A 12075-nucleotide genomic window follows, 5' to 3' on the forward strand; every position below is an offset into this window, starting at 1 on the left:
TATACTTTTATATTCTGCGTTTTTATATTTTTTAATCAATTGCGACCATGCCATGTTATGCTGTAATATAAAACCATTGTCCTCTGTGGGGACAAGTCTAATCAGGTCCAACTAATCCTAAATAGCTAGGAGAGATTAGAAAAACGGGTCTCAGGAGGTTAAGAAAGGTGATCCTAGGTTCATTATGGTTCAGCTTAAATACAACACCTATATACTTTCTTTCTTCGCCTCTCACTTTATTGTTGAAACGTGCCATCAAAAATTTCAAAACAATACTTAATATATAAACACACCAATAATGTGAACACCAAACAAAAAAAAAAAAAAAAAAAAAAGAAATAATTTAAAAAAGGCTTTTCAAAATTATACCAAACACTACCCAGCATGTAAAATTGAATTAACCTGAGTCTTTCTTCCCTCTTTAGCATTAAGTTAATTGGAGCAATCAACATAGCTGCTTTTGCATTTTTTTTTCTCCCCTAAAACTGCACAATCACGACACCTTAAACGCTCGTTGACATCCAGTTGGCAGTGACTGCTGCCCCTTGACAAAAGAAACACTTTCAAGACTTTGCATAGCAAAAGCAAACTCCCGAACATGCGAGCGGCTAAATGTGCAGTAACCAAATAACACTGAATGACTATTTCACACAAACCCAGACAATTACACACAATCTGGTACATTTTACAGCTGACGGATGTGAGGCACCACTTAAGCACCTTTTTGCTTTTCAAGAAGGAAAATAACAATACTTGTAGATAGCGGGTTCATCAAAATTAATGTACAGCCCAAATTGTGGTATAGGTAAAAAAAAAAAAAAAACAGTAGCAGCAGTAGTAGTCCAGTGTCACCAAATGAGCTTGAGCTTCCTGTGGTGTTTTATAGATGTCAAACGTCACGGGTCACTTGTCCATGTACTACTACTATTACTACAACTCAAAACACCAGTCTCTGGTCGAAGTAGGTATATAGGCTCAGCTAACATGATAGCTTCAAAGGCTTTACAAAAATAAGCCTTCAGAGCACAACTTGAGGTAGAACTTGAAACACACAGCAGAGCTCGCTGCTGTGGCCTGTTTGTAAACAACTGGGCCGAAGCCATCAAGTTATCCGACAGAAACTCCCCACCATCCAGTGCAGTGCAGCAATTACACAGAGCAGCATTTTTTTTCCCCACACAGGTTTTTCTTAGGTTTTAGCTTAACACAGTTTATGTAGAGAGATTTTGCCATCCCACACACACAACTTTTACAGCTAAGACAGACTCTGGAATATTAGTGTGGGTCATGTACAGATTTATCAACAGTCTCAAAAAGAAATATTACAGTGCACACCAGTGGACTATATACAAAAAAACCCCAAAGGTTATCTGCATCTTCGCATTCAAAAAAAGAACTTCTGCTGAAACTGTAGCCCTTAAATGTCCATATAACACAAATGTTTTTCTGTTGAAAAAGAAACATTAAATTAAGAGAGGATAAGCACACCGTGAGCATAAACTACCTCTCTTTCTAAATATGTACATTAAACAACGTTTCTAGAAATTCTCCAAAATAAGGCAGCAGCACTGTTTACATCGAGAAGGACAAAAAAATGATTTGATTCAACTATATGAAGTTCAATGTCATTTTCAAAAATTCTCGTCAGGTTTATTTTAAATGAAAGTTTTCAACCTTTTCTTTGTTTCTTTTTATTTTAGGCGCTTTTGTCAGTGGCCCCACAGCGTTGACTGGGGAATGGGCCTGAAACATCTCTTCTTTGCAGGCTGGGTAGACTGGGCAGATGTTGGAACAGCACACTTCTGCCCCCTGAGAAAACAAACAAACAAAAAAACTTTAACTCTTCAAAGTATCAGAATATGCAGATACAAAATAGCCAAATATCAAAAGAAATTTATATGTCACTCTACTGAAACTGCAAGTCTAATGCTTACCTGCTCCTGGGTTGACTAGTCCTACATGACTGGGGTTTGCTGGGTTGGTGTGATAGAGAGATGCCAGGTCATGGGGTGGATAGGAGCGGAGAAGGTTCATCATGCTCCACTCAGACTCCAAACTGCCTCCAATAGTCGTAGGTGCATTCTTTGCCGGACCCAAAACAGAAACCTCAGAAGCTGTGGGTGGACATGACCCTTGCTGTGTGGGTTTCACAGTTCTTTTAGTAAACATCCTGTTAGATCCATCTGCTGGTGGCCCTCTAAAAGCAGCCTTCTCGCCAGCCTCAGCATCCCTGTTTGTAGGCACAGAAAACTTTAATCGCTTGCTGGATGGCTCGCCAAAGTCCATCTGGGGGAGGCTTCCAAATCGGCTGGATAGGCAGAGCCTGGCGGCATCTGTGTGCCAAAGGACACCGCTTCGTACTGGGTAGCTCCGATCGCCGATGCCCACTCTGTCCATGATATATTTGTTGGTTGTGCTGTTTTTTCTCATTAGCTCTGTATACCTGGAGGATTCCTGACTGGGATGTGAGTCGGTGCTCTGCCTGTAACGCTGGGTCTCCTGGACATCTTTTATGGGTGCATGGACAGGGGATGGCTTAGGAACGTGCGGTAGGTTAACAGGTGTTTTTTCTTGAGGTTTTGCAGGTTGGGGAGGTGGAGATTTGGTTCGGCGAGGGAAGATCCTCTCAGTGATCAGAACTGAGGAAACATCTTTCCCATTGAGGGCAGGCGGGCAACCCGTATGACGACTTTCACTTAAATTGCCTCCAAACCCATTCTTTTTGGTGCTGTTTGACTTGTCTTTGTGAGAGAGCTTTTTATGCATAATCAGAACTTCTGGGTAGATGGTTTTATAAGCACAAAATGGGCAGGCAATTGGAACAATACCATTTCTTGGTTCAACACTGACAGGTGTAGAGACAGAGACTTTTATGGACAGATTTAATGGGGCCTCACAGTTCTCTTCTTGAACCTCCTCCCTTTTTTTCTTCAGGTTAACAGGCACAGAGCAATTGGCGAGCGCATCATCTTCCGGAGAGCAGGCAGGCACAGCATTTACTTGGACAAGTGGCTTGCCAAGCTTGCCATCGACACTATCCAGTCCGCTTTCTGGTGTTTCATCGATGCACGGCCTGGCTGGAGGGACACAGGATTTCTTTGGCACAGGATTTTCAGCATTGTTTTCATTTTTTCCATCACTGGGTGAGGGCACTAAAGGCACAGGTCTGCTGGGGATTTCGACGTAGGGCTTATCCTTGTGGCGTCGATCCAGGTGATATTTCAGCGAAGTTTTCTGGGCCGCAGCGTACTCGCAGTAAGCACACTTAAATGGTTTCTCACCTGGAACAAATAGTTTTGCATAAACATAACATAAGTCAGAGTTTAAGGTCAGTTTATTTTTAGGATAATTTATAATCATTTGTCGTGAATTTACCTGTGTGAGTCCTCAAATGAACGGTGAGGTAGTAGCTGGATCTGAAGGTTTTGCCACAGTAACTGCAGTCTTTTGATCTGCCATTGGATCGGTCAAATCCATCTTCACCTTTGAAAACAAACAAAAATCTAAATATTAACACAACACACAAAGGACAGAACAATGGCCACAAAAGGCATGTGTTATTATCCGTCCCCTCAGCAGAGGGAGCCCTTGGTAACAAACAATTACTACACCACAGATAAGATAATCTGAGTGTATACAGAAAAACAGACTTACCTGAACCCAAGTTTTCCTCCATGCCCTCCTCAGACCCTTCCTCTGTATTTTCCAGTGAGCCTGCTCTTGAAAGCTTGCCATCAACAGAAGAGGTTGGACTTTCTTCACCTCCTCTCTCACGCTTGTGGACCCTGGAGTGGAGCACCAGCTGGTGGTAGGTCCTGAAATTTCTTTGGCATTCCTCACAAGTCGTTGGCCTTTGTTTGTCCTTATCTTTCTGAACTGGAGACCTTCGCTGTGGGTCTGGGCTTTTAACAGGGGCCTGTTGCTGAGACCGGAGCTCTCTCCCAACTTCTTTCACGGCCTTGTCTCCTTGGCCCTCAGTCCAAATATTATTCAACTCCTCCTTGTCAGAGCCAGATTCGTCATTGTCCGTGCTGTTTTCCTGGCCAACATCTTTTGTATTATTAGGCCCAACTGCGATCTTGCCTTTCGTAGCAAGCTGCCAGGCCTGATATGTGTTGACAGGATCTAGCTGGGGAATCCATTTTGATGATCTCACAGGTTCCACATCCTTTCCTGCAGGGCGAGGCTGAAGGTTTAGGAACTGAAGAAATGAATCCTGGTTGGCAGTGGGTTCATTAGTATCACCCATCTTATCCTTGCTTTTATCTTTTCCAGGCTGTGCCTCTCGATTATGCATTTTACTGTGTTCAACCAAACTATCATGGTCAGGGAAGAAAAACCCACAAACCATGCACATTTTGTATGCGGTGCCTACAGGCTCTGATGGAGGCTCTTGGATGATACCATTAATTGTGATTGGGCTCTCTGGGTCTTGCTGGGTCTTGTTCTTTGCTCCTGCTTTTACATGCATCTTCATGTGGTTCTTGAGGAACCAGTGCTCTCTAAACCGACGCCCACAAAAATTGCAACAATAAGTAAAGTAGTCCTTGTGCTTTCTCATGTGGGCCTCAAGCTCGCTGCCATCTTGGGATACGTGACCACACAGGATACAGCTGTGAACCTCGTCTTTTTCGGCAGGAAGGCTGCTTTGTTTGGCCCGGGGTCTCTCTCCTGGGATCCTGAATTCTGCTTCAACCCGAAGCACAGTTGGCTCGGAGAATGTGGTGGGGTGCTGTGTTAACACGTGGGGGCCAAGCTCATCCTGATGAGCGAAAGTCTCCTCGCAGAACATACAGTACAGCGGTGCACTTTCTTCATTTTGCAACTCAGTCTTTTCTGGGTAAGTAGTGTGTGGCGTCATGCTAGAGCCCAACCCTGGGATGCTTGCATCTTTACTAATAAGAAAATCTTGGGCGAGTCCATCTGGGCTATTTACAAACGGCAGCAATGAATGAGTCGGCATTTTCTCCTAATGTTTTACAAGCAGTCCAGATTATTAGGAGCCTGGAAAGAATGGGAAAAGTGGGGTTTTTTTTAGGCTTTGCTCAAAAATCAAAACAGGATCAGGTAACTGAAACACCTAAGTTATCATAAAATCTGTTTGAAAAAAAACACCAGAGAGAATTGCCTTTCCTTACACTGAAACAGGAAATGTATCTTTTTTAGCAATCAACTACACAGACAAGTCATTTCCTCTATGTGCAGGCCAATGACAAAACAGTCTTTTTTTATGCTCGCAAACATTATTTAAATTAATTTAGAATTTATGCCTCTGTGTCTAAGCTTAATATGACTAACATTAACTTAGAATATATACTTCTAGAAAGTAAGATGATTAAGTAAGGTCATTGGGTTTTTTTTTTCATTTTTTCCCCTAAATGTAACAAACCTTTGCTTCTCTTTTGTTTCTAACTAAACACGACAACTACTTTAACTAATCATACTAAACATGTAGTGTTAAAATACAATCTACAGACATAGATTAACTTATAGTCAACAACATAAAAAGCAACATCCCAGCAAAAGTCTAAGAATTTCAAGTTGTTAAACTATTTTTGAAAACTCTAAAATCTTTACTCACAAATCCCAGCATATCCTTTTCTCCAGGCATCAGTGACAAAAGACACTGTGGTTTTTCTCTGTGTAGTGGTTTCAGCTTGTATACTGAACTGCTTATATTGGGGAAGGCTCGACCTGCTTAGCGCTTTGATTGGTGGAGAAGTGGAGTAACTGGTTCAGCAAGGACAAAATGCTCAAGGCCCATGCAAAATGCTAATCAAGGCTGTGGCACCAGCAATACCTATAGCTGTCTACTGTAGCATCAAAGACCCTCCCCCTTTTCACACATTTTTAACTGTTACCTTTAAATCAAGTTTTCAGTATATGGCTACAAAACAAAAAACCCACAAATGAGTGGATAAAGGGGAAGTCCCAACTGTAGGTTTCAGGTCATTCAAACCAATGATAAATGGTTTTATTTTCAGTTTTATATAATACATGCACACACATATATATTTTTTATACATCAACGCTATTCATAACCAATTTATCTGGAATTAGTTTGCTGTGTGGTACTTTTGCTTTAGACCAGGTGAGCACAGGAAACTCTTAATGATCCTGTGTGGTTTTCTGAAGTACACACATGCTTCGGGAGGCAAGCGTTAACGTTAGCCACCTTCTTATTCAAGAAAGCAAAGCTCCGGTTTGAACGTAATTTTACCTCGGAGGCGATGCTCGAAGTTAACAGTTGAGAACTTCCAGCTAACGTCAATAAAAGTCGGTGCATTTAACAGACTGGCTATTACGTTTCTATATGTGCATCATAAGCCGAGCACGAGGGCTTCGTTACTCATTTTGGAAACACTCAGATCAATTATCAGCCCTGTCCGCGTCTGTGACTGAGGAAGACTGAATTTTAAATCAATACATCCAGACACAAACCCGTCTCGAGTGGCGACGACGTTATTTCATGACAACACTGTGGTACAAAAAGAACATTATCGACCTGACTTTTTTTAATGTGTGTGTCTACTTACGCTGTCCTCTACGGTTTGTTTTCCAACGCCACTTTCAAAAGTTCACCCAGATTGAGAGAGTGGCATAACAAAACGCTAACTAGTTTTACTCCCATAGCCTCGGTCATTCTTAACGACAGCAACGTTAGCAAACAACACTTTCTGTTGCCTCGACTTCGAGCAAACTGTAGAAACTCACCAAACAATACCTACCAACTCAGAATTTCCGGATTAATATTGATACTGATACTACGAGCGACTGAATTCAGGGAATTCGGGTGTTTGCTCGAGTTTGCTTCTTCATTTCACACAACGCGTTGCCGCTGGTGGACAGCTCACCTATTCAATTGTTTGAATTTGAATCATATTTGTTCGACTTGGCGAGTCCTCCCTGCTGCAGCTGTTGAAATCCGGGGCGCGCGCTCTCAACTTTTTCTCAAGGGGAAGATGGGGCGCGTGCACGGCAGCCCCCCCCTCCACCACCACAAAAAAGGGCAATCACGTGGTCACGTATAACAGAGAGGGATTAGTGCACATAATCATCTTATCTCATACACTCCAATAAAGCATGGGGGCATATTTTATTTGACTGTTCTAGCCCACAATGAGCTTCTTACACGTTATCACACGTGGGGTTTTTATTTTTTATTTTTATTCCCAATGTTTTCACTATTAGATGTGTAAGCTGCTTCATTTGTGCTTCAAACGGCCAATATTAGAGTCGTATTCGCTTACAGTGAAGTCTGTTGTCACGCTTTGCTTTTCGAGCGGTTCAATCATGTGTCTAACGATGCTTTAAACTTCCACGGAGTAAGAGTGAGTGCGCTGAATAGACGCCATATAACACTCTTTGATGTGTACGCTGCATTTTAAGAAGTTACCTAAAAGTGCAGCCAGTCAGCACGTCATGCACCAGCTACCATGTGGAGCTGGGGGAGGGGTGCCTCAAACTTTTCACAGTTACATGAGGCTTTTTTTTTCTTTTTGCAGAAGCAGGTTGGTTGAGTCATGAGAAATTTCAAGTTCTTCCTATATGGTGACACAAAAACGTACCAAGGCGCACAGCCCACTTTTATATCCCATATGAGTTGTTGCCACCCAAAACATACCTCTGACAAAGCCATGAGATGGTGCGTGTAAACACATTTGATCTTACAGAAAAATGGAAGGAAAAACCTTAACTTTTAGTTACATACTATATTGCTGTTAATAATAATAGAGAATCAGCACACATTTACTGTTGGATTGTGTAATCACCTAAGATTAATAGACCGGTGCTTGTGAGATAAAGACCTTCACCTACAGTAGCCTCCACACCCTTCTATGTAAAATCAACCCCTCCTCCACTCTTAAAAGCAGAGACACTGATGGGCACTTAATCAGTCAATGAAGATATTCAACTGACTTCAGTGTACATTCATTATGCAGACCCACTCTACCTCCCCCCAGAATGGCAGCAATGTCTGGAAGAAAACAAAACTTTATCAGTAACCACTCCCAGTTGAAAAACAGTGAACAAAGACTGGAGTGCTCGATTTGCTTAAGCTATGGCTCTTACATGAGCCAAGGATTGGCTGTAAGCAGCCTGCTCTTTTGCCTATATTACAAGCTGTTGTCAAGCATTTGCTGTCACCAAACAGGTCGAACCAATATTGTTCTCATAATGAAATAAACATGTGGTTTTCCAGCCTAGCAAACATGCTTAATAAAAATGTTTGGTTTGAACAGTGGATTTGATAATTGCACTCATTCCAAGGATACCAGTGAACTTATTTTTATTTCTATTTTGTCTTAATAAATAACTCAGCTCACTGATTTAAAAAACACATATTTTTTTCTTTAGTAAGACTGATTTACATAGGCAGCTTACCCTAAACTAAAAACACTTTCTCCCCTCGCAGTGCTACGATTTAGTTATAGGTACTCGTGCCTTCCCCCGAGATCCTGTTGCAAACAAGGCTAGTATGTTAATCAAAGGCACCACATGTGACACATCGAGGCCTCCCGGTCATTTCCTATTGTTCAGCAACCACAAAGCCTCTGTGAAAAGCTATCAGTCTGAAGCAGCAGTATCATTCCTCAGGATGATGAAATTGCCAAAAGATGTTGTAGCCCATCACGGGAAATGCCTTTTATCTTAAGGCAGTGGTTGTTTGTGTCTAATCCTACAAATATATCTTTAGCTGGCTGCAACTTTTATCATTGATTTACTATGATAATTTAAATAGCATTCATCATCTGTAGTGGCAATGACAGCAACAAGTGGCCGAGCATTGTTTACTTTTAACTGATTTAATTAACTCTGTGCTATTGTTTGACATTATGCTAATAGATTTTTTTGAAGTCATTATCTCAGATAGTTTCTTTATTAAAACATTTAGCTAAAAGCAGTTAAATCTAATTAAAGAAGGGGTATCTGTAAGAAAAAAGCTCAGTACTTTAGAGAATTATAATGTATTCTGCGGGCAGACATCCTAACAGGAATTGGATCAGCGACTCGGGGAAGGCTGTGATGGCTTGTTTTTTGTCTTGACGTGTCAGGAGCAGCTGACCGCATTGTTCTCCTTCAGATTCACAGCCTGAGTTCTTTCATAATCCCGGTGTCGCTTCTGAAAGACACTGATAATACGTAAGCTTCTTTATCACCCCGAACGTTTATTCAGTTCTACCAGCTGTTGTGTTCTGTTGATCATAGAAGTATCAGTGGCCAAACAGAAATTCTCACAGTTCATACTGAAAACAGTACCCGTCTTTTCTGTGTAGAAACTGTAGAAACTGGGTGAAGGAAGTGTCTCTTTGTCCTGCTGCTAGTGCCCCGCTGTCTGCGTGACCTCTTTTGACGACTTTTTTTTTTTCCTGACCTTTCTTTGTTTCACTATGACCTCTCAGTGAAGTGCATAAATGACAGTTACACATATAAAAGACACAAAGGATATACATTATTTGTTGATTAACTGTGCAGGAAAAATATATACAAATGATAAAAAAAAGCAAAGAATTTTATCTTTTTAAATTATGGTAATAGTGACGTATGTATTTGCAAGCGTAACACTCTCTTGTTATTAGTTATAATGATGGCAGTCTCTTGTCATTCAGACTGCAATGCTTGATCTCTTCTATAAAATTATACGTTATGAGCACCACACCTAAAACTGAAACTGATTTGTTCTGTTTACAAAACTAAGCAAAACCAGCTTAGCAGCCTGGACATACAACAGCTGTGGTATTTGCGCACATTCCCAAGATTCTAGCAAGTTAAGCACACATAATAACATGTAAAGAGCATCTTTTATTATCTCTACTCTCAAAATGATCCCAAAGCTGTAACAATGTGCTCAGATTCTACCAACTTAGAACAAAGTTTGATGTATCCAAGTGTAAAAACAGAAGCTAAAGTGTTTTTGTCTAAATGTATGCCTGTATACTTGTTCTTAAGATGAACACTTATCTATCAGTTGAAGGCAGATCATGATTACGTCACTCATTTGCATCCCTACAGCAGTATAATCGAATTTTCCGCTCAAAAGACTAAAACAAACAAACAAAAAATGTAAAGGCACAGTTGGTAGCATCCGCGTTACAAAACTTCCCTAACAGACACGCACATGCATGTGTTGTCCCCGTAAGCACTGCAGGGGGAACACATTGAGATATTTAGCTTGTTTTTTCCTTATAGGTAAAAAAAAAAAAAAATTCCATCAGTTTGTGAAGGGATCAGAACCGGTTATGACGGTTTTCTTTTTTCTTTTCATTAGTACCCAGAATAGTTTTAACCTCTCATATTCCATATTACTAGCAAGCACTGCCATGATGCACATTAGTGCTGACAGGAGGTCTCCTATCAGGCCTCTCCTCCCACTATTCCCCTGTTTCACCCCCTCTGAGCTCAGTGCATTCACACAGTCACATGCATTGTCCTAGGATGAACTGCAGCAACATGGTGGCTGAGAAAATCTGCTGCACTGTGTACAGTCCATGCATTGTTAAATCCATACTTGGGAACTATCTCTTTATTAATAAGCCTTTTTAGGTCATTATTGTATGTGATTGTGCAAAAAAAAAAAAAAAAAAAGGGAGCGACTAGTCCTTGTGACGCGCAATCACTTTCCCAACTGTATGGAAAAAGAGTTCCCTTAACTCTCACTCCTGGAACGCTGCGTGTAGGGGCATGCAGCTGTTATCATCGTCTTCACTGCTATTTGCCAAGTAACTAAATACAGAAAAGGCTGAGCAGATTTCTAAATAACTGCACACGGAAGTTTAAAACATCTGGAACTGTTAGCAAGGCCACAAAGTTGCTCGTGATTTCCAGTTAAAGTGTTGTGTAAGGGCATCTTTTTAGTCACTCTTCCAATTAGTTTTTGTAATCTAAGCGAGATGTGTGAGTAGTTTTGCTTTCTTCTTCACTTCCGTCTCATTAAAACTCAGTCAGAATTCCTCACTCCCAGATTCATCAACACTATACTCTGTTTGCTAATGAAAATGAGCTCTTCACACATAAACAAAACTGCTGGCAAAGTCGTCACAGTGTATCTTAATTGAGACATTCCTCCAGGGAAAGGAGAGACAATGGAGCACATGTCTTAAGCTGTGCAAGCAGCAGTACCTCACTTTTTCTCCCTCAGTGCCGTGGCAATTACTTTGATGCACAATTTAAAATGATCACACCTATTATAGACAGTAATACAAGAATAGTGTGCCTCATTGATAACAAAGGAGCAGTGTGAGTTATGCCTTCGGGGGCTGCGACTCATCACTTAATGGTGGGTGAATAGTGGTTCTCAGACACTTCTATCTAAAACACATCCTTCCAGAGACTGCACACTACGCCATCAATCATAGAAATTACATCATAAAAGGAGAAGATGATTTGAGGTCTTCCTTTACCTGAAATATCAAATTCCTTAGATCTTATTTTACATTTTTTATCTCCAAGGTACGCCTCACAGACACTAAAATTCAGCAGTAATGTCCAACAGCCATCTGTCTGTCTAAAATAAAAAATATGACCTCTACTCTGTTTAATTTGCTTTTTCTCCAGTCAACAAACATTTATTTGTTGGCATTACAAATATATACGAGTGTGTGACAAATTAAAGGAAAAACAAACAAAAAAGGAAAACCATTTCCAAAACACACTCCCTAACTTGTTTTTTTGACCATGGCAGCGCGTTAGCCAGCTGTCTAGCATGTTAGACCACTCATTCAAATGGAAAACGATCTGTTGACTGCGAAGGCCACAGAATGCGATTTGAATTCTTGTACATACTTGTGGCTCGAGGTGCCATCTTGGGAGAGGCCACTCCCAACAGAAGCATTTAATCATAATAAAGGGTTAAGATGGCTCCCCATAATCTTATAATGATTTGCACTGTCTCTGCCCTATATAAAAATGTTGCCATGCAACCACCAGATCCTCTCACCAAAGGGGTCATTGGATCAGGTTTTTCCTTTGATTTGTCAGACATCTTTATGAACATGAGTCAGACTTACAGTATTTGGCTTAACACCCAGATTGGGTGTAGCGGGATACGCTACACCTTTGCTGCACTCTTATATG

The 12075-nt window shown here is 41.0% G+C and overlaps 1 protein-coding gene across 5 annotated transcripts; it reads right to left on the reverse strand.

The window, feature by feature from the left end:
• Positions 1-35: 35 nt before the first annotated feature.
• znf217 (zinc finger protein 217) lies at positions 36-6985 on the reverse strand. 5 transcript variants are annotated; one of them, XM_040038116.1, is made up of 5 exons: positions 6855-6985; positions 3655-5004; positions 3376-3483; positions 1935-3281; positions 36-1809 (listed from the first exon to the last, which is right to left on the reverse strand). In XM_040038116.1, exons 2-5 carry the CDS (start codon positions 4961-4963, stop codon positions 1697-1699), a joined length of 2877 nt encoding a protein of 958 aa, XP_039894050.1. In that variant the 5' UTR covers positions 4964-5004; positions 6855-6985; the 3' UTR covers positions 36-1696. The 5 variants fall into 5 exon arrangements, with proteins under 5 accessions (XP_039894050.1, XP_039894048.1, XP_039894047.1 ...); XM_040038114.1 differs by having other exon boundaries at positions 6715-6954; XM_040038113.1 differs by having other exon boundaries at positions 6729-6953.
• Positions 6986-12075: the final 5090 nt, after the last annotated feature.

Source organism: Simochromis diagramma, unplaced genomic scaffold (assembly GCF_900408965.1).
Source record: "Simochromis diagramma unplaced genomic scaffold, fSimDia1.1 OVJJ01000061.1, whole genome shotgun sequence".
NCBI classification, from domain to species: domain Eukaryota; kingdom Metazoa; phylum Chordata; class Actinopteri; order Cichliformes; family Cichlidae; genus Simochromis; species Simochromis diagramma.

Excerpts from the sequence above, each read along its gene's own strand:
- znf217 (XM_040038116.1), bottom strand. The coding sequence starts at position 4,963 with ATGCCGACTCATTCATTGCTGCCGTTTGTAAATAGCCCAGATGGACTC. Across the intron at positions 3,484-3,654 it reads GGAGGAAAACTTGGGTTCAG|GTGAAGATGGATTTGACCGA; the intron begins GTAAGTCTGTTT and ends TTGTTTTCAAAG. Across the intron at positions 1,810-1,934 it reads ACTAGTCAACCCAGGAGCAG|GGGGCAGAAGTGTGCTGTTC; the intron begins GTAAGCATTAGA and ends TTGTTTTCTCAG.